General features: G+C 34.8%; 1 protein-coding gene across 1 annotated transcript in view; it reads right to left on the bottom strand.

Moving 5' to 3' along the window:
- The window catches only part of LOC103990886 (vacuolar protein sorting-associated protein 52 A), a 28,515-nt gene that overhangs the window by 648 nt on the left and 5,749 nt on the right, over positions 1–22,118 (bottom strand). Inside the window, exons 5-19 of the mRNA XM_009410176.3 lie at positions 21,699–21,800; positions 18,171–18,254; positions 17,014–17,094; positions 14,621–14,764; positions 10,209–10,300; positions 8,783–8,864; positions 8,153–8,335; positions 6,610–6,725; positions 6,470–6,528; positions 3,344–3,444; positions 1,864–1,914; positions 839–1,018; positions 500–634; positions 314–388; positions 24–81 (exon numbers count right to left, since the gene is read on the bottom strand). Of these exons, the coding sequence (XP_009408451.1) occupies positions 24–81; positions 314–388; positions 500–634; positions 839–1,018; positions 1,864–1,914; positions 3,344–3,444; positions 6,470–6,528; positions 6,610–6,725; positions 8,153–8,335; positions 8,783–8,864; positions 10,209–10,300; positions 14,621–14,764; positions 17,014–17,094; positions 18,171–18,254; positions 21,699–21,800 (1,543 nt within the window). The remainder of the gene's footprint in view (positions 1–23; positions 82–313; positions 389–499; positions 635–838; positions 1,019–1,863; positions 1,915–3,343; positions 3,445–6,469; positions 6,529–6,609; positions 6,726–8,152; positions 8,336–8,782; positions 8,865–10,208; positions 10,301–14,620; positions 14,765–17,013; positions 17,095–18,170; positions 18,255–21,698; positions 21,801–22,118) is intronic.

The raw sequence follows: 22,118 nt of genomic DNA, 5'->3' as shown, positions 1-22,118 counted from the left end.
TAATATTTTATCTCCCAACTCACAAGCATTAGTCTTGACAAATCTGATAAGGTCACCAAAGTGCTCTAGAAGCAATTCTTCCTGTACACAGTCAACCAAATATCTCAGAGACTCATAAAAACTTCAGCATCTACATGTACCTAGTTTCACAAGTGTCGACAACAAATGCTCAAATTCTGTTTCATTTAATAATCAAATTATGCTAATTCATCTTAGCACAACTGGAAATGTAAATTCCCAAGAAAAAGCTTCTGAACTATTGTCCTGTTTCAGTAAACAACATAAACTTTGTATCAGGACTTTGTATATTTACCACATATACTCCTATGTTGCTCTTTAGCAGTTCCTCAAAGTGCTCTTGCAATTTCCCTCCTCCGGTACCTGCTTCCTGCACATCAATTTTACCAAAACCATCAAGAAGGCACATGGACCATAACCAATTATATGATAGCTGATTAATAACATGGATAAGAAACCATAACCAAATATTACGCCTGACCTTCAATATAGCAATTGTCATATCATAGTTGTTAATAAGAAATACTGTCTGTAACTTGGGCTTCACAACTGCTTTAGCCAATTTAACAAGCAAGTCATCAACAGCCATCCGAAGTCGCTCAAGGTTTAGATCAAGCTACAATAACAAGCAAAAACAGTTCGTAATGGTTCAGATGAATAATGCCAGTGAGCAAAGCAGATTCTAAGCAACATGTTTTAATGCATACAAGAATCTTGTGTTAATATGCTCAGTGACACATTGCATTCAGCATTGAAAGATGAGGCAAGTGGTGTTCATAATTCTCACAACAGAATGGTACCAGTGTGTAGTTCAGCTGACCTGTCCATCACCATATTCAACATTGAGGTGCACAAGGGATGCTGTGAATTCAGCATAGCGTCTCATAACATAGTGAGGATGAACATCATCCTCCCATAAAGCCTTTATATTGGCGTTGCGTAAGCTGTTCAGATGCATGTCAAATACCATCTTGAAACGAGGCCATAGTGAAATGTTCACCTGTTCATAGTGCAGGAAAGAATCAATTGTTCTAGAATCACAATTATGCTCCACAATTATTTTAGACGAAACACAACAAAACAGAATATGATCATTGACTAAACCAAAAAAAAGAAATCTACAAGTATTCTACACAGCAGAGGGAGTCCATGACTACAAGGTCAATTAGATAGGAATCATCTTTCATCCCTTTTGATGGATATGCAACACTTCTCTTCTATTTAACAAAATAAAAAATCGATTTAAGGCAATTGATAATGGTTCCTAAGAGTCAGTGGTCACAGGCTGGTTAGAGCTCTTTTCTATTTAAAGACAATCCACAAAAGACCCATCAACTGAATGAAAACTGACATGATTTAACTAACATTCATCAGGCTGGTCTCCAATCAATTTAAAAAATGAAACTGAGAATCTACCATAATAAATACACTGATTTAACTCAATCCAAAACCAGAATTATAGCGATCATGATCATATCCCAATCAAGGCTAAATTCTGTAAACCTTAGCCAACAGAGTACAAATTATATGGCAAGAGCGCAGTTTCCTTAAGATGACTTAAGAAGTTAATCTTCTTTATTGTGCCTTAACCTATCTGCTACCAGTCTCCTTCAGGATACTATATATTATATCTCAACATTCTTACCCACTAAACACCATATTCTCATATATTTAAAGAGGCTTATATAATTTTTATCAATAACTTCCCAGATATGTCTGTTTTGCATTAACAATGGATGAAAATAAAATCTCAAGGGGGGGCCTTAGAAGAGCACAAAGTAAAAGTTCAATTAATGAATAAATAAATGAACACAAGATGGTTCAATAAAAATTAAATAGTCAGACCTTGTCTAAGTATGAGTCCAGACATGGAATCCGTCGCCTAAACATGATCAACTGCAAGGACAATCTATTGTAAGTAAAATTATGACAAAAAAATAGATGATGTGAATTATACAGAGAGATAAAAAGCAGAAGCTAGTATAATTATCCATCCGATCCAAAAATCAAATCACCAGTTTTGCAGGAAAGAAGCACCAAGATCTAATTATGACTTGAGACAAAAAAATATCATATGGTTTATCTACGTCAATATAAAATAATTTTCTGCATGGTACAAAAAGTAAAATTAAACCCAAAAAATTCAACATGCCTGAGTGAAATTGGACCCTCTAGAACTTTGATTAACATTTCAGAAATTATATTGTAGAAGAACAGATCTCTAGTGCATACAGCAGACCTTTAAATAGAACACAAAACAATGACGTTCCACCCAAAAACATTCATCTGATAAAAAAGAATTCATGCATGCCAGTCAATATACACTATTAGTCCCTGTAAAATAGGTCAACATACAAGTTAATCCCTACACAAAATTTTTTGGTCAAAATTGTTCCTGTACATTAATTTCCTTTACACCAATGGTCCAGTATTAGTAAGACCAACACAACTGACATACAAAATCAAATCAGAATAAGTTACAACATTCAGTGTAATATGGCTAGACACCTACCCCATTGACTTGCCATATCAGCCCCATCTTTTTCCTCTTTGTTTTCTCATCTCTACTCCATCCTAACCACTCCATCAATCGACCACTTCTCCCACCTATCCTTCCACCTTGTCTGCCTTCCCACCACCAAGTGGTAGCGATGTTGGTGTAGAGAACGGCAAAATAGAAGGCTAGGAGAAACCGGATAGGAAGGAGGTGGAAGGGGAGGCAGTGGAGAGGTGGTGGTGGAGAGGGAAAGGAGTAGGAATGGCAGCATGTCGGGTTTTTGCAAGTAACTGTCTACCCAATCTGCTTAAACCAGGTTTGAGTACCCCCCTATTTGGGTTCGGGATGGGCATCAGCCAGAAAATTTGCCCGTATCTAAATAGTTTGTTTCATGTTCAAATAGGGTGAAAGTCACAAATAGCCTACCAATGCAATTGTCAGGTTTGTGTTCATGCAAAATTCAAGTTGCCATCCCCAAGAAAGAAATGCTGGTTGTGGTGGTCAGGATGTGATAGAGTAGGTGAAAGGGAGGTAGGACAAAAAGCCGATGTCAAGGGGTTGTGGTGGTGGAGTGGCCAAAAGTAAGAAAAGAGAAATAGCAAACATGACCAAGAAATACGTAAAGGACTAGATTGAACGTCATGTTACAGTAAACAAACAGTGCCACTACTCGTAGCATAAGATAACTCATACACACCTAAAGAATCTTCTGCCAATTATTTTGGGAGAAAAAAATGACTAGTGACAAGTTGGATGCCTTCCTATGCATGACGAAGGCCAAAAATATACTTAGCAAAAAGATATCTCATGTAAAACATATAATAATACCTGGTGTTGGTGTATGATGCGAATCATAAGCATCAAACCAATTGCATCATAATAGTTTGGAAGTATCGTGTTGAAATGTTCATCTATCACTTGAAATGGCCCTGAAGAGAAAAAAGGGAAAAAATGCTTCATTGTTTTATTCTTTTTGGTAAGCAATTATTGAAAACAAGAAAAATATGCACACACACATGCACACATGCATTTAGTCAGACATATACACAACAGAATCCTCACAAAATAACTATGTTGTAGCTTATATCATAGATTCAATTTTGAAAAATAAATGGAACATCTTAACAACCTGTTATGTGTAACTCATTCAATTACTTTGATTATGGTAGGTCAAAAATGGCTGACCAAGAAAAGTAATCATATATTTATTCTGAAAATAAATGGAGAATATTTTGTGCTTAAATTGTGCAGCTCAGTAGCTCCTGGCCCTTGACCTTTGCTAATATTAATTAAGTTAAAAACTCCTCCAAAATCCAATGTGAACTATTCTATGCTTCTAAACAAATGAAAGTATATATATCTTTACTAAAACTACATATCATTATAATAGATAAGCTCCTAGGGATGTGACACATTTGTTAATATTATTATTTTCAACTACAGGAAATACAGTATCTCTACATACGCATTCTTTATTAGCTTTTCATCTTTCTCCTCCATCCCCACTTTGCTTTCTTGCATAATTTTTTTAGTAAATTTAACACACTTCTCCTTCATGTTCAATTACCCTTCTATTCATGTCAACCTCCTCAAATAAAGCTCTCTTTCACTTCCACATCTAGTACTTCTTTTCAGGGTTTCTAAAACCGAACCGTACTACCCGGTACGGGCGGTATGTACCGGTCCACCAGCAAACAGCTATATGGACCGCCCACTACTGGGCGGTATCATTGATATAGCCCCATATCGGACGATACGGGGCTGTACCGGGCAGTAACGGTCGAAATTTCGATAGTTACCGCCCGATACAGGTCGGTAACAGTCGAAATCGATCGTCACCATCTGTAACAATGCTCCAACACAAAAACTTGCTTCCTTTTCTTTGCCCTTTTCACAAGAGAGGGAGAGAGAGGAGAACAAGTGACAAATTGAGCATGATATGGAGAAGGAAGAGTCGAGAATGAAGAGGCTTCCGAAGCTCTGTGCCACTCATGCCATTTCTCTTACGTCGCCCCAGGAGGCATGCCGCTTATCCATCGTCTCGACCACCTTCCACACCATCGTGACCTCTAACACCATCTGGGACCGCTTCCTACCCGCCGCTTGAAGAAGCCGTCACGGAAGAAGAAACTGCCTCCCTCCGACCTCGACTCCTCCGCTTCTGGTCTCGTCGCAACCCTCGTCATAGCAACACCGTCGGACGATGGAACTCGACCTGGCACCACCTTTGTAAATCGCCTTGTTTCGATGACTGAGGATGGCTATTCATCGTCGCTCATTTCTACTGAGACGAATAGTAAGAGGTTAAAGACAAGGTTGGGTTTGTAATGATGTCGATTTTGGGTCGTGGGATCAATTTCTAGTTTTTAGATATTTTCGAAGGGTTTTATGCCCTTTTTTAGATATACCACTTGGTACCTCATACCGTACCATACCAAACAAAGCTCGGTATATTGGTACGATACGAGATTAAAAACCTTGCTTCTTTTCTAGACTCCACCCTATACTTGGTTCTCTTTTTCTTCTGACCTAGGTACCAACTTTGAAATAATATCTTTGCTCTTTGCCTTTTGATTTCAATTCTTTCTGTTCCATTCTTGCTTGCTTCTTTTTTTTTCAAATTTTCCTTAATCATGTTAATAAGATCACTGTTTAAAGTAGAAGCACCAGGCCCATTTACTCATTGATGACACAAATTGGTTCTGATTATTGTAGAATACAAGGTTCTAAATCTTGGCCGGGTGCTGATTTTAGTAATCTACTGGACCAGTATGGTACCAGTGTATCAAGTAGTATATTATCTGGTATCAGCCAAGTAAAATATTAAAATCATGGTTTTAAATACTATTTCGTAAAGTGGCTACCAATCAGTACTTATCAGTGCAATCATATAACCTGATACCCATGTATTGAATTATTTAATATTTTCTTCAATTGGTACTAGGCAACATAGGTAGGTATACTGCCCAGGATGCTGGAAAAGGTATGAAATTCAGCATCGACACCATAAAATTCATCGACTCCAAGGCTTTAGAATTTTGTAGATGAAATTAGATACAAACCAGCACATGAATCAGCAATTTTCAGGAACCAGCCCAGTTCAGTCCTTATTTTTGTTTTACATTTAGGGTTATCACATTACCTCTCTCTCTCTCTCTCTCTCTCTCTCTCTCACACACACACACACACACACACACACATACACATCTCTCTTTCTCTCACATCTCTTTCATGCCACCTTCCTTTCCCCGCGGTGCCCATCATGCACTGCCATGGACTGGGTACTCTTATTCTCCTCCACTTTTTTTTCTTGTCCAGCTCTTTTCTTTCTCCTCTTTCTCCTCCACCTACTTAGTACCATGGCATCTCTGCATTCTTGATCTATTTCATGTTGCCACCCCTCCCTTGTGGTGCTTATCGCTCACCACCATAGGCTGGGTACTCCACTTTTTCTTCCTCATCTCCTCCTCTTCCTCCTCCAACCCTCCCCCTACTCGGTAACTGGTTGTTATTGATAAAAAGCAACTAGATACCTGAGATTTTAACCTTGTTATACATGGACCCATATATTACAAAACTGGTTGTTATAGATAAAAAGTTACTAGTTATGGAATATGCTACATATTTAATTCACAAATATATTATATATACCAAGATCAAATACTGTACTGATATTTACAAGTCTAAACAAGGACTGATCTCGGACCATATGGTCCAGTAACAGTTGGTATTTAATGTTTTAATCAAGGTCTTAAATGATAAATCTTAACCCATGAGCCAATGTACCTCAAAGAAATAAATGCAAAGATAATAGGTAAAGAAGGTATAAAATTGAAATTACAAAAGATACATCACCAACTGCATGTGAAGAATCTAATTTGAAAGATCATGTTCTAATCCTACCTAACAGTGAGTAATGAACTATGTGCAATCATAAGAATACCACTGAAGTACCTGCAAAGATTTCATGGAATATAGATTCTTCTCCAAAGAAGTTATCACAGAAGAGGTACCTAAAACAACACAGAAATCAATTATGCCGAAAGTGTTGACTTTATCTACATAACATACAGAAGAAAGCATAGCATGGTTACTCTGAAGTGGCAGTGTCCATCAAAAGCTTGTGTAAACTCCTAAAAAGAACTTCATATGGATATTTCACAGAGTTAGCTTCAGCTATATGTGGGATCAATGCAGGCTGATCAATTTCCTGAGCAGTGCAAGGAAGACGTCACAGACCCAAATTCAAGCAAAAAAATAATGTCTTTATGACATACACCACAATAAACAGCATTAGGAATTTAGACAAATTCTGGTATAAAATTGCACTTCTACAAATTTTCTGAAAGAGATTCTCTTGAAACAGATCACAGGATAATGGGAAATAATAGACTGATCATACTGTACTGGACTTCCAGCTTGCCGGGATGTTATACACTACATTGTGTTTTAACTCCTCACAAAATATACATTAAAAGTAAAGTAAACACATTCACTCAGGTAGAAAAGAAAAACATTTCCAACAAACAATGAAAAGATAAGATGAAGAGATTTACAAATAGAATGATTTCAAACTAGAAGTGAACAAGGAAAAGAGAAAATAGAATAAATAATATAAAATATACAATAACATAGCAATAATTAACCAATTTTAATAAAAATCAAATATAATCGACACACTACGTGCCAGTATTTATGGACTAGGACCTAACTTTGATGCAGAGTACAGCATTATCAACAAAATTCACAGAAACTTGAGAGAAAATGGGCAAAAGCTTTTATCCAACTTGGTTATCCAGATTGGCAATGTAATAATTTATTGATTTTGTAATCTGCTGAGAAGATAAACTTAATATTCTAAAGATACTTAAAAGATATTTTTTTAGATCTTTAATTTGTTTCATGCTTGGTCAGTTCCTGACAACAAACTTTCTGTTTGATCACCAACCATACTTGGTATTTCATTACATACAAGTTGGTTATCTCATCAATGAGTTAAGGGATCACTTTGTCAGGTAACGGTTAGGATCTGGAAACATAAATGGTGCTCGATACTATCAGAATGAAACAAGATATATATTGTGCTTAATGAACCTTTACAAATCTGGTGATTACCAAGATCTATCAAAGGAATCAATGGAGCAAGACAGATGTGAAAGTGTGTTTCTCTCTATTTCTGATCAGTACATATAGTAACCAAGATTGTAGTCAGCTAGAAAACATAAGAAATGGAAACAATAGCTGGAGCTCCAATATCACATGAGCAACTTACATGTCCGGAACAACAGTATCTAAAGAGAGACTAAAAGCAGATAGAAATATAAATGAAAAGCACCAACACCAGAAGAGAGACTGGGGGACCATTTGCATTCCAAAGTGTCATGGTAGAAGCTAAATGAAAAATGATTAGCATATAACAATTCCACATTGTGGTAGTGAATAACAGTAAAGACTTCAATGAATTAGGTAGTTTTAGACTAAAAGAACATACTGTAGAACAATGGGCAATTTATTTATTTAAGATATTTTGTGGAGATACTTCAGAATCAAATATCTCAGCAATTTCTAAACATGAAAAATCTAATATATTATGTGTGATTGTGTTCTACAGTGAAGAATGTCATTGTTGATAACTACCTTCAGTATATTTATTCTTTCACCTAAAGCAAAAACAGCAGAACGGTACTTCAAAGGTTCTCTTCCTCGTAAGAGAAAACCTGTGCTCCTAGTTTCAACGCCAATTAAGTCTGTGGCAGTTGCAATGTCCAGCTGCAGTTTCTCCAGTGCTTGAATATATGCACGAAAATGAACACTTAAGACCTGCGAGAACAAATCAAAGAAAATATAAAAAAATTAATCTTCTATAGTGAATTGGTCATGACTTTAACATGACAGAACTGGCCAGATCCTTAGATGGGCATCTGTTGCACCTAAACAAAACATAGTATTGATAAATGCTTATTGTAACAAAATTTTAGAAAAATGTAGTCATTTAACACATTATAATCAATATTAAAGATTAGGCACAACCTGTTATGGAAACATGTTCCAATTCCTAGTGTAATAAAAAAGGGCTGCCTAGTGCCTAAGGCCCATGCCAATGCAGGGCCTAGGAAGGATCAATCAAAGAGGCTATCTGTCAATTTCATATATACTGAATGATTAAAAAGACCAACCTGATGAATCTAAGATATGATCCAAAATAGTTACTAAGAATGATAGATGCTATTAAAAATTGACACAGGCAGAATAGTACATCAAAATTACCTTATTCATTGTATCAACATATGCTGCACGAACTTCAGTGTATATCTCTTTACCATGTTCTTTAAGAAAGAGAATCACATACCTATAATTACAAAACCAAACATGTGTGATTAAATATACAAACTGAAATGTCACAGTTAAAAACTATTAAAAACATTTAGATCAAATGCCCAAAATTGATAACATTAAAATTTTCTATTTAAATAGCCTGTTCTAGGATCTATTAGACTCTAAGAAATAGTTTGAAGATGTGAACACCACAATGCTGATAATCACTGGAATAATGCCAACAATAGATGCAATGTGTCTCAGTCATGGACTCAAATCTCGATTGTAACACTTGGCACAATCAAGTATTTACTAGTCTGATTGTCAATCAATACATGGACTCGACAATCTCGCAAAAATACTAGTAGTAACAGTTACAAGAGTACTTCAAATGTACATACAAAATATTAAGGCATAAATCATAAGTCAAAACTACAAACATATAGCAAAAACTTGAAGCCTTGTATACAATGATAAATTGTTTTACATATATTGAGCACATTCACATAAGTGTAGATCATGAATCTAAAATGTTATGGATGACTTAACATGTGTCAGTAAGTATTCAAATAGTGTAAGCAACTAAGCATCTAATAACATGACAGTAAGCATTTTGAATTGAGGCAGAAGTCAAACAAAACATCAAAGTAGACATTTAAAATTAAGTTTGTATAAATAAGAGCTCCATACAAGGAAGTTGAAGACCGAGAGAGGTCGAACTTACACACTGACCATAAGAAAATGAATAATTTATTGGAGAAAAAGGAAAAGGCAATCCTGTGATTTAGTTTCAAAAGGCCAATTTAACATCAAAAAAGTTTTAAAACATCACATATCTGCCAGAAGAAATTAATTGAACTTTGGAGATTATTTCCAAATTACTGGGGCATTTTCTCAATCAATCTGCAAATACGAAGGGATTTTTCTGATCACGCAATTAGCCATACAAAGTGCTATATAAAAATTTCCATAACAATGACAAATATATTTCCATCTGTTGGCACTAAAAAACATATGTTCACAGTTAATCCAAGACCAAGCAAATAAATCAATCAATAACCTCATTAAGGAAGAAAATTAGTAAAACCTTAAGGCACTCGATAATTGAAAATATAGCAGATTAACCAAATCAACAATTACATTGCTAAACCATGAATCCACCTGTAATGACTGAAATGGAAAACATTTGTATATAAGAGATTTGGCAACAGAAATGATAAACAAGCTATACACCAAGAGAAAAGGTGTTGACCAAGAGTTCAGATATGCACCAAACCAAATAAGAACTATTTAAGAGTGTCATATAATCTGAAAATATATAGATATTCATCAGTGTGCATAAACGAGAGATCTAGTACCATCCACAAACACAACTTACTTATATTTAAGAAGAACACTCTGTTGTAGAATCTGAATATTTGTCTTTGGCTTTCTCAAGGCATTGAACTTCTGGGTAATGAATTCAAATACCTTCAAGAATAAGGTTAACACAACTTAAGATCCTACATGGACAATAGTTATAATACAAAATAATTAACCCTGAGATTATGAAATAAATTCCCTATGGAAAATCAAATAAACATATCTATAACTAACTATTCTGGACTGTGCGGAAATGCAAAACCATCTAACTATATACTCATGTTTTCCAAAATGTATACCTTCTCTCAAAGATACATTTCTTACGGCATCAAAACAATAAGACATTGGCCCATCAAGCAAGCGTGTGATTTTATGAATCACGTCTTATGCTGCAATCTCTATATGCATTAGTATGCCAGTGTGCTCAATGATGTAGTTGATCAACTTCATTGGCACATATAAGATTTAGCTATAACTGCTTAATTGCAGGATAGGTTAGAAAGGAAATCAGCATGATAGGAAAGCCATTTACAACTCAAGCAAAGAGAAGAATTTATGTAAATTGTGCCACCAGATAACTGGAGAGAAATTTTAATCGAAACAGGTGGATTAACCAGCTTATAGAAGATTACAAACTGACAAGAGAAAGAAGATGCTAATGGGAAGAGGCAAATCTAAAACAAAAGAAAACTCAGCTGTATCATGACAAATTGTTAGAATAAGATTATGTAATTACCTAAACAGATGCCTTGCTGCTTAATTTTCCAGTATTAAAATGATCGGAAGGCTAGATCTTAGCAGAATTTGGGAATTATGGCTTATCCTTAAATGAAATTATTTTCCTCCCTGGTGCTTCTCTGAAATCAGTCATCTTACTTCTAGCCAAGGTTCATCCTACCACGGCATACCGCTTGGTACAAGTGGTATATACCAGTTTGATAGAAAACCAGTATGGAATGTACATACCAGTTTGTCAGTATGTCCAACCGTATCATGTGTTAGTATATCAGTATGATTCGATACATACCATACTGATGGCTAGTCGGTACACCAATATGGACTATAAGACGAACCATGTTCCTAACAAATCAATCAATGCAAGAATATAGCTGATCCTAACACCGCACCAAACTGTGTTTCCTAGTGCACAATGTATAAAGAGGACCAGGAAGCAATGTTATCATAATTAATAGGTAAATGTATCAAGAAAAGAGAACAGGAAACTTTTTTTCTTGAAGCAACCAAAAGAAAATTAATGTTATAAGCATGGTAATGCAGTCAAACTAGTACACTCCATTGGAACATCCAGTCTACCTTAAGATCATTGTAATTTTCAAGAAGGCTAAGCAAGCATACAATAACAACCTACGAACCACCATTTAGCATGTACTATGATAATTTCAGTTTCATAAACCAACATGCTTAACATCACAGTTTGCAAGAGGATAGAGATCAGTTATGAACAAACAAGTGGGATAAGAATGGGTCGAACTGGATCAACAAGATTGGATCAGACAAAAGGCTTAAAAATAAATAGATACATCACAAATATAAAAAAATAAAAATATCGAAAAATGTAAAGTAAATTATGAAACATAAAAATATTAAAAATATTACACATTAAAAGATTATTTTACCTTCATATCTCATAATTGAGATAAAAAATATTAAAAAATATGAAATACATATTCATACCATCTTAAATGATTCTTTTTCATTTTATCCTCTATCGAAGCTAGACCTAATTGCTCACGGATTATCTTTATTAGTATCTCTGCATGTCCACATCAATATTCTCATTTCAATTGAAAAATAATGAAGGAAAATAAATAAAAATAACTATGTTATATTTATTAAATGAAATTAATCTTAAAATGTAATTATATTGTTGTCATAAATAACTATATATGTCATATGAAAGATCCAAAACTTATCCATTTGCAGTTTAAAGATAGACAATAACATACTATGATCTCAATGCTATTCTAATCTCCATGCAGGTTAACTGTGAGGTAATGCGAACACAAATTGAAGAACTTTTTATGAAATAGAGCACAACTTTGGAATTAATTTGAAATCTTATGACATGCCCTTATATGTGATTCTTCCTCTTTCCATTACATGCTAACAAATAATAAGCACTGCAACAATGATACGAGACAACAAATGGGATAGTTGTAAGCTTGTAACAAATAGCAAATGCATTAGTGTTGATTCATGGTTCGTATTACCGGTCCATACAAGTATACCAACCAACTGTTGATACAGTACTTATCGAGTTGTACCAAGCATACCGACACATGGTATACTGAGATGTACCGACATACCACCCATATCGATCCTCTGTCGGACCGGTACATACCGCCCATACCAAGCGGTATGCTTTAGTACATCAAACCTTGGTTCGATTAATGCCAAATAAAAATGCTGAAGTATTAGTATGTCCTTCTATTTAACAGTCATGGTCAGGTTTTTTTTTTCTTTCCTCCATCTAGGCCTCACTCCTCTTCTCCTTACCCTCCTGCTTATCCCCTCTTATTTTTCTTTCTTTCAGGCTGCCTTCTATCTGTTTCTAACAAATTTTAACTAAGGCTAAGAAATTAACCAACATCAGACAACACCAATATTAATTGACCATATTATATTGAAACGAATTAGTACCAAGGACAACGCTTGTTATTTCACAGCACTTGTTATTCCACTGACCAAAATTGTTTGCTAACCAAATCCAATCGTTAGCGACCTTTAATGATGTTACAAACCAAATGATTGACTAACCAATTAGTTTTAAGGAGCATTAATACCTGCCTGGCACAAAATGCTTAAGCCCTGTTTTCGACACACAAGTTCACAGATGTGGTCCATAAAATGCTTAAGCCCAGGTTACAAGTTTTGGGCACACAAGTACATGTGGTCCTTCATAAACCATTTAAACGAATGTGAGAATATCAAATCCTGGAGAACATAGTCAAGACTTAAAATACAACCTAGACTCCTCTCTCCTCATCTAGTGGTCCATGTGAACAGAAATGGACAGCCTCATACTGCTGTATTACCTAATCTAGTGGTCCTCTCTCCTCAATGAGGCTACACTATTCGCACGAGTAAAACCTTATCTTAAGTGTCGCCCTAACTCATGAAGCTTAAGCCAAAAAGGAGTACATAGAGTGGTTCTCACAAAATTTCCATGACTCAACTGGCTTACTATTCCACAAAGCAAGCTAGCCTAAGCACATAACCTGAATCAGAAAACGTCACCTCATGCCAACTGCCCATATCGATCATAGGCCGGTTGCAATCCATGTGTCAGTGCATCAGTACATACTGGTGTTCTAAAAAGGACCGAAAATGACCCAAAATTAAAAAAAAATCCTCTTTTAGGTTTTCTGTATTAGGCAACTCAAGGCTAATACACATATCAATAATCTTTTCCTTCTAATATAGAAATAATAGAATATCATACAGCACACTTCTGCATGCACTAACATTTAGAATCTCCAGCTTAATCTCAAAAAAGGGTTCGCTTGTTTCTGGCAAAGCATAAAAGTAGAAAGAGGTTTTTATTTAAATTTAATTGAAACAATATTGTTGGTTAATGGTGTTCACCAGAAACACCAAACCAAAGCTGGCAGAAACATTTATAGCAACAAGACTGCAAAATGAGAACTAATGTATTTATTCTTTACACTTCCACAGATATTTTAGAATATTAACTATTAGGCATCATAAGTCCTGCTTAATTTCTCACTCTACAAAGCTCACATGCTAAATCCACTGAAGTCATTTGCATAAACAAATTAAGAGTGTGAACTTGTCTTTATTTTTCGACAGTTATCCACTTAACCTTCTCATTTAAAGATTAAATGGATGTCAACACCGATCATCAATATGATAAAACTTGTTTAACCAATAAAAATAATCTTGAACCCCTGTATATCTGTTTTATTTCACTAAGAGTGATCGTTTTACAGTTTTAGTTACTCAGACAAACTAAAAAATCAATAATTTAGGTTTCCTATACTGGAAACAGTAACCATAATGGAATATTATCAGCCCAGTATTTAGTAATCACTATATAATGTATATCTTGATAGTTGATAATAATAATAATAATAAGATGTAATGTGTTAGTACCAGCCTGCCGGTGTACAATCAAACCAGCATGGAATTTAGTATGGTCAGTGTATTGCAGTATATTCCATTTCACATAAACTAGTTATCAAACTACAATACAACTGCAACTTCTATAAGTAGTCTCAACTGTGCAAAAATTTGCTGAAAAGGGTAGAAGATGCTAGCTGATCAACTTGAGGGAAAAAAAACCCTAAAGGATGCCTTAAACATCCGGGAGATCTGCCATTTAAAAGAAAAGTTCATGATGACAAAGTACAAAAGCATGTAAATGAATTAACATCAATCTGTACAAACCTTTGCAACAACTTTTTGCCTCAACCTTTCCAGTTCAGGCTGAATATCCTTTAGAGCTTTAGATCCTTTGACCATAGAATCAACTTCAATGAACTTCAGTTTTCTGCTTAGTAATTCAAGGGTCCTTAAATATTCATCATTAACCTGCACCAGTTATTGAAAACAAAGTTATTCAAATGCATAGGCAGACTTAGGAGATGACCCCTAAAAACACCTAGGCAGATAGCCTACGCACACATGTGGGCACCTAAATTTTCCAACGTAAAATATATCATGTGCAATCATTTTGCATTTATTTTATAACAGAAATCACATTGATAAAGCTTCGTAACATCCGTTGTTTCACATTGGAAATATCAAATATAATCCTAAGACAAAAAGGTTTTCAATGTGATGTCCCTTCTACAGGTGTTCTAATGGAAGATAAAATACAGTTCACTATGCCCCATCAAGTGCACAGGTTTTTATGACATCATACTTATAATAATTTTTTTATCTTTTATTACTTACATTTAGAAAAAATTTCAACCAACAATCCTTTAAGGTCCAGGAAACTTTAAATATTCCACCATCCGTGTATCTTCATGGAAACTGGTCCTCTTCTGAAGAAAGAAAAAATTCTGTATTTGCAACTCCACATGATTCTGAACCTTCCCCTATACCTCTCACTTTATCTTCTTCGGAAACTGGTCCTCTTCTCAAGAAAGAGAAAATTCTGTATTTGCCAGTCCACATGATTCTGAACCTTCCCCTATACCTCTCCCTTTATGTTATTCCTTTCCTAAATTTTTTGGTTCCTTCCTCTATCTCAATCCACTTGTCCCTTTATCTTCCTCCTTTATTTCACTTCAATTTCATTATGAAACAAAGAAAATGAGCTTTTGCTTATCCTCATACCTCCTAACGTGTCATTTACCAGTTTATACTGTCAATATAAATATATCCACCTTCACAATTAGTCCTATGTCAGTGCTAAATTATTAGATATTTTGAAACTCAATCATACCAAAGAACAAAATTATTTGTTTATTATTAGTAAGATAGGTTTGTGACCCATTCGCACTTGAGCCCCATCTACTCTTTAACTGGTTTGATTTCAACTTTAAGAAAATAAAATTCACCTTTGTCAAGCTGGATTCAACTCAAATCTAAATCGACAGTTTAGAACTATGCTTCAACAGGAAGTTCTTTGAAATACATTCATGCCCATTACTATTTTGCAAACAGAACTGCCAAAAATAGTCCCTACTATGAATCAGCCAGTAGCACCCTATTACAGAGAATAATGTTGAAGTGCCTTAGTACCCTTTATACAAGCCAAAATTATAAACCTAAAAGAAAAGCTAAATCAAGCTTTCGACAACCCAATTTGACTTTATGAAATTCAATTAGTTTTAGATTGTGCTCTACTTGAAATTTTGAATAAAAAATTATTCCAAACTAAACTCAAAATATCAATTTGATTAAAATTATTTTAAATATGAAAAAACAATGGCAGCCTCATATGAACACATAAATTGGTGTACCATGTGGTATGCACTACAGTGATAAACTATATCAACTTTTGATGACAATTCTAATCTCTATGCTACATAATACCAAGAAAAAATATCAAAAGCTAAATTTAAATCCATATATGTTATACATGCAGGTGATCTATAAAACTATTTTAGTTGTAACTGTCCAAATAAATGACAGTTTTGATTTTTGAAGAATATCAAGGACTTAGGAACATCAAGAATTCAAAATCAGGCTTCCAAAATACATGCCAGGAAGGAAGAGTTAAAACCCAAAACAGCAACAACAGCCCCACTTTATATATTTAGCACTTAATAGTTATCCCACAAAACCCTGATCAAAGACCGGGTTTGACCTAGTCAATACATATGCTTTGAATGGATTGATAATATACCCCTTGGTATCAACCAAATTTTGAAACCATTATATTATATTATATTATATTATATATATATATATATATATATATATATGTATAAAAGTCAAACAACCATGTTAATTTTGCAGAATAAATAATTGAATTATCTATCATGGACAGAAGTTCATGTTAGAACAAACAGAACTTACAATAAATGAATAAAATAAATATTTTTGCCAGATTCTAAATACCGTACCATACCGGTGTACCGATCAGCTATCGATACGATACGTACCGAGTTGTACCGAGCATACTGACACACGATACACTAAGGTGTACCGATGTATCACCCGTACCGGTCCTCTATCGGATGGGTACATACCGCCCGTACCGAGCAATATGGTACGATATTGCAAACCATGCTTTTTTGTCACCGTGCGATTTCACAAATTATATGTGATAACAAAAGCCAACCGATAAGGGATGATAACAAAAGCTAAGCAAAACACTTAATAACCTCTCCATCAATCACAATGTCAACCATCCTTGGGGGAACAATAATGTCTTCCACGAATTTTGCCAGTTTAGATTCTGCACCCTGTAAGACAACACCATATGAACATACCTTAGAAGCAACAAATAGCAAATGCGTGACAGATACATAGTTCAGTATTAGCAAACTGAATCTGAGTTTAGCATTCATGATAAAAGAGCATCTTGTTGCAAGAATTAGAAGCTTCTGGTAATTTGACAAAAAAAAATTACTACCTAACTAGACATTCGATAGCTGATGATATATCCAATTTTGATGATGCAACTAGAAATTTGGGACTGTTTAGTATTAGTTTACACTTAAAAATAACACCTGTATGGAGATTAAGTAAATTGTAATTACAAAAGTAGATTAAACAGCTCAAAATAAACTCAACTACTCTTTTAACAAGAAGATATAATAATAAATATGATACCTTCTGAAGAGCATAACATAGATAAATTCTTAACTTATGACCCAATAAATGAAACAGGTTAAAAAAAGCAAGGCAAAAAAGTTATGTAATGGAGAACTTCAAATGAGAAGTTTTCATTCACTGACAACGGAATCTTGCCTAATAGATCAGATTAGTACTGAGCTCTACCTATTAGATCATCCAACAAATGTTTAGGTTACATATTATGGAAATCAGCTAATGCCCAAAGTACAGGAACACATGCCTGTAGTTGTGTGTCAAAGTAAGAATTGTCTTCCAATCAGGTAACACTATTTTCATCAATAAAAACTTAAGTAGTTGAGCCTGATTCAAGAATAAGTAATTCTGGAACTGAAGAGGAACTCCACAACAAATGATATGAACTGAAGAGTAACTGTTGAAGGCTTGCATAAGTGTTCCTTTCACATAGACGAAAACGAACTCCACCACATTGAACATCAACATAGATGCTTCTTAAACAAAGGGAAAAGGCAACTAATTCAGAAAGTAGTATGTTTTTTGTTAAAGTTGCGAGACGATGTTCATATCTTGACTCAGATATGAGAACAAGTTTTCAAATATCAATACATATAACAACAAGGACAAGCTAGTTTTACTTTGGGGACTACTTGACCAATGTGATAAGCTGAATTATTATGATGGCTACAAATCAATAAAAAAGTACCTTGTTTGAAAACTATTTTACCTTCCGGTTTTTCAGCTTCAGACCCATGTCCATTGATTTCTCCTGGAGACTTTTTATTTCTGAGCTTATTGAACCAATTTCTGACTACCACAAATAAAGTCAATTTTATGGTCTAAATGATAGGAATAAATTTTAAATTAATATCAAATTAAATACCAAACAAACAAGATTTAGAAAGAATTAGTAGAGGTGTTTCTGCTCCCAAACATGGAGGACAACATGTTGCCCAAGGAATAGAGCAAGCTAGGCTACAACACAACTATACATATTGTAGACAAATAAGATCCACTGAACAACAATTTTGTGATAAAAAAGAATTCCATATGATGAAAAACATCTTCCAAGATGAAAGCTTTCTTTAATCGTACGTAACAATGTGTTATTTTAAAGACCAGCTTCAACCAATATGATAATATCCATCAACACACAAGTGACACAAGAGATTGATATGTTGTCAAATCTGTGATCACTAAGAATAAGATTTCTTCATGTCATTTCTTAAAAGCTAAAAATTACAGCGGTATAACTATAACCAAAAAAAGTTGTGTTCACAAGAAATACTCACATCACAAGTTGCTAGATCCAGGCTCTCAGTAAAAAGAATGAGGCCTACACAAAACAAGTGCAACACTATATAGTATATACAGGGATTAAAGTTTTGACAGCATGGGTTTAGACCAGTATTTAAAAATCTGATGGCCAGTAGGTGAGGTGGACCCAACAATTTCAGTAGGTGCAATTCGAGACAAGGCTTAGATACTGGACAATAAGCATATCAGTGTTGTACCAGTCAGTAACCATATCCCACCCTTTTTCCCTACTTGTCACTCAATGACTCTTCTATCCCTTCTTTGACTCACTTTAACCTCTCAATCTCACTTTCAAGTTTCAAATATTCATCTTTCTCAGATTTAATTACAAGCAAATCAAGCTTCTTTGCTACTTTACTACTACCTCATTTGTATTTAATGACTATTGCTACTTTACTTCATAAATGACAGACAGTATATCAGTATCAGGGTGAATGAAGCACCATGCGCATGGCCTTCATAGTTCAAATCTTAATCTACAACAGTCATATTGAAGAACTAAAGTGACCTCTCATTTTCATACGATGATCCTTTTGGTGGTAGTAGCTATTTATAAAATAGGAAGTGTATATTTTAAATTAATAACTTGTTTATGTATTCTTTCAATTATATCATTGTGATACATAAGGTCTGTCATACCGAAGCATACCACCCGTATCGGTCCGACAGGTTACCGGTACGCGGACCGCCCAGTACCGCTACAGTGATACAGTATTATATTGTAACACTGCTACATTACTATACTGTAGCACTGCTACAGTATGAAAAAAAATATAAAATTATTCGGTACACCAGGGTGTACCGTTCGGTATGCCCTGATGTACCGCCCGGTATACTGGTACTGTACCGTACCGAGCCCGGGTCGAAACGACGGTACGGTACGATACAACGAACCTTGGTGATACATGAATCATGTGTCCTCTATAGCAATTTTACAAGCTCGTTACGCAAGTTTTCTTTACATATAATTTACAATAGAAACTATATTTCAATTAATTATTAAGCAAAAAATAAATAATAAGATTTTTATTAGTTTTAATATTTTTGGAACTGATCTGGCTGGTACAAACCAGTCCGGGCTCATACCAACCCATCCTGACAAGTGATAGGTCAGACAACTCAGAACTGTTACTGAACATTGGACTAATAATTTCTAGACATTAATTAAGAGTAGAGGAAGTTCAGGCTCAATTCAATCAAACAACTTCCACGCCATTTGGCCAAAAAAAAAAGTATGAAAACCTTGAAAGAGAAAGAAAGGAGGACAAGTAGTCAATATTTGCATCCTTGTGAGTCACATGTATATATCATACGAATGGAAGCCTTAGATAATCCTCAAAGAAACCATCCAACTGCTGAAAAATGAGGCAAGGTAAGACTTACAAGTATGGAAGATAAATTAAGAAAGTTAATGGTAAAATATGGCCTAGGAAAGATGAAAGATGCAGGCGTTCCTTTTATAACTTTGTAATCAATTAAGTTAGAAGTAATTTTACATCTTTAAGGAACCTATTGAACTTTGCTTTGAACACAGAGAGAGAGAGGTTATAAAAACATAGTTAGAAACTTAGAATTAATTCCTATTAGGATGGCAGGACCTGGTTCCTATTTCAGATAGCAAAAGGAATGACTTTACTACAACTAACTAGATTGTTATTTGCCACTACTAGCAATTACAACAAGAACAAGGCAAAATTAATCTATCATTTCTAATAAGGTTTGAATCAAGGAGTGACATTTCAGGTTCCAAACCTGTGCTGGTCCATGGATGAACTAGTATGGGTTCGGTCCATTCCGTTCCGGCATACCATGTATTACTGTTGCTGGAATGTACCACTGTACAACCGGGGGAGGGAAAGGAGGGGAGGAAGAAGGAAGGGGAAGAAGAAGAAGGAAGGAGGCACTGGAAGAGGGAGGAGGTGCACTGGTGCAGATGGTGGCAGGTGGAGAGATCACGACTACTTGCTTTCGAGTCACATCGCAACGTACCTAAGGTTAAAAGAAACTAGCATTATGTAATAGAATCAGACCGGACCACACGGGTTGGGTTGCTCCATGAACTGGTGTACAATTGGATAGGTAAATACCGGCTGAACCATACAAAAATGGTTGGTTTTGTAGTCTTTACCTTAAATACCAATCAGACTGGTACACATCATATTTCCCAGTCTAAACAAGGACCTGATTGAGGCATATAGCTCAAAAGCACATATGGTGATCCCCTTTTTATCATTTTAGTTGGCTATACCATGGTACATATAGGTATACTGTCCAGTTTATTAGGTTAACATACTAGTATCAAGTAGCTACTAAAACCCTTTTTTCTATTACTTAAAATGACTAAATACTGGAAATGTAAGGACATTAGAAAGAATTAGAGTAAAAGAAAAAAAAAAGAAAATTAGTGTGTTTGCATGCAAGGAGATAATACATTAATGCAAATGACCAAATGCATATGGTATTCAAAGTGTGCCAAATGATGGCATTATACAACACAAAGTTTTTTAGTCCAATAAAATAATGAAAAAGATCCTAAAATGGCCATGACATAAACTAACTTTCATTTGTGTATGCATGGACTATTTTCTGAAAAATCACAAATTACAGAGACTCAACAGACATTTATCGCTTAAATTTTGAAACAGTCAATACCTAGGACAATAGTAAATGGAGAGAACCAGAAAAAGAAGTGCCAATTTAGTAGTACCACTTGTGTTACTCATTATGCAGGGAATTCATTAGAAAGAGAGATCTACTAACCTACAAACTTTTTTCTTTTTCTGAAGCATAAATTTACCATAGACACATAACAGCAGAGACAAGAAACATAAAGAAAAAGGGTGCATTTGATACTTAAATACTGCTACAGGCTCCAACTGTATAGTACCTCAGATATTTAAGAAATAAAAAACCAAAAAAGAGAAGAAACTACTGATACCTGAAAGCCACTGAGAATTGTTTCCATTTGAGATAATATGATGTCACAATCACGAATTTGGTCATGCAATAAAACTAAATTGTCACTCTCAGTAATGTAATCCTGCATGAACAAAAAAATGACTCTTAACTCGAGTAATACAAATCAGCATAACTTTTGATTTTACAATTCCTATAAAATATATGAAACAAGAGGTGGACTTATTGCACACCATCACTGTTCACAATGAAAATTTTATGCTAGCATAGATCACAACCCAAAGAAAATATTAATCATAATATAAGTAAAACACAATACAATTTTACATGTCACCATATTACAAATATAAGTATTATGGTATCGGGTTACATGTGATCACACAAAAATGTAACAAAGGCAAAATACGATCAAATGGCAAGCATACAGCTCAATGCAGTATTA

Source organism: Musa acuminata, chromosome BXJ2-7 (assembly GCF_036884655.1).
Source record: "Musa acuminata AAA Group cultivar baxijiao chromosome BXJ2-7, Cavendish_Baxijiao_AAA, whole genome shotgun sequence".
Taxonomy (NCBI): Eukaryota; Viridiplantae; Streptophyta; class Magnoliopsida; order Zingiberales; family Musaceae; genus Musa; species Musa acuminata.
Note: the sequence above shows the minus strand (reverse complement) of the source record. Positions and strands in the feature narration are given on the sequence as shown.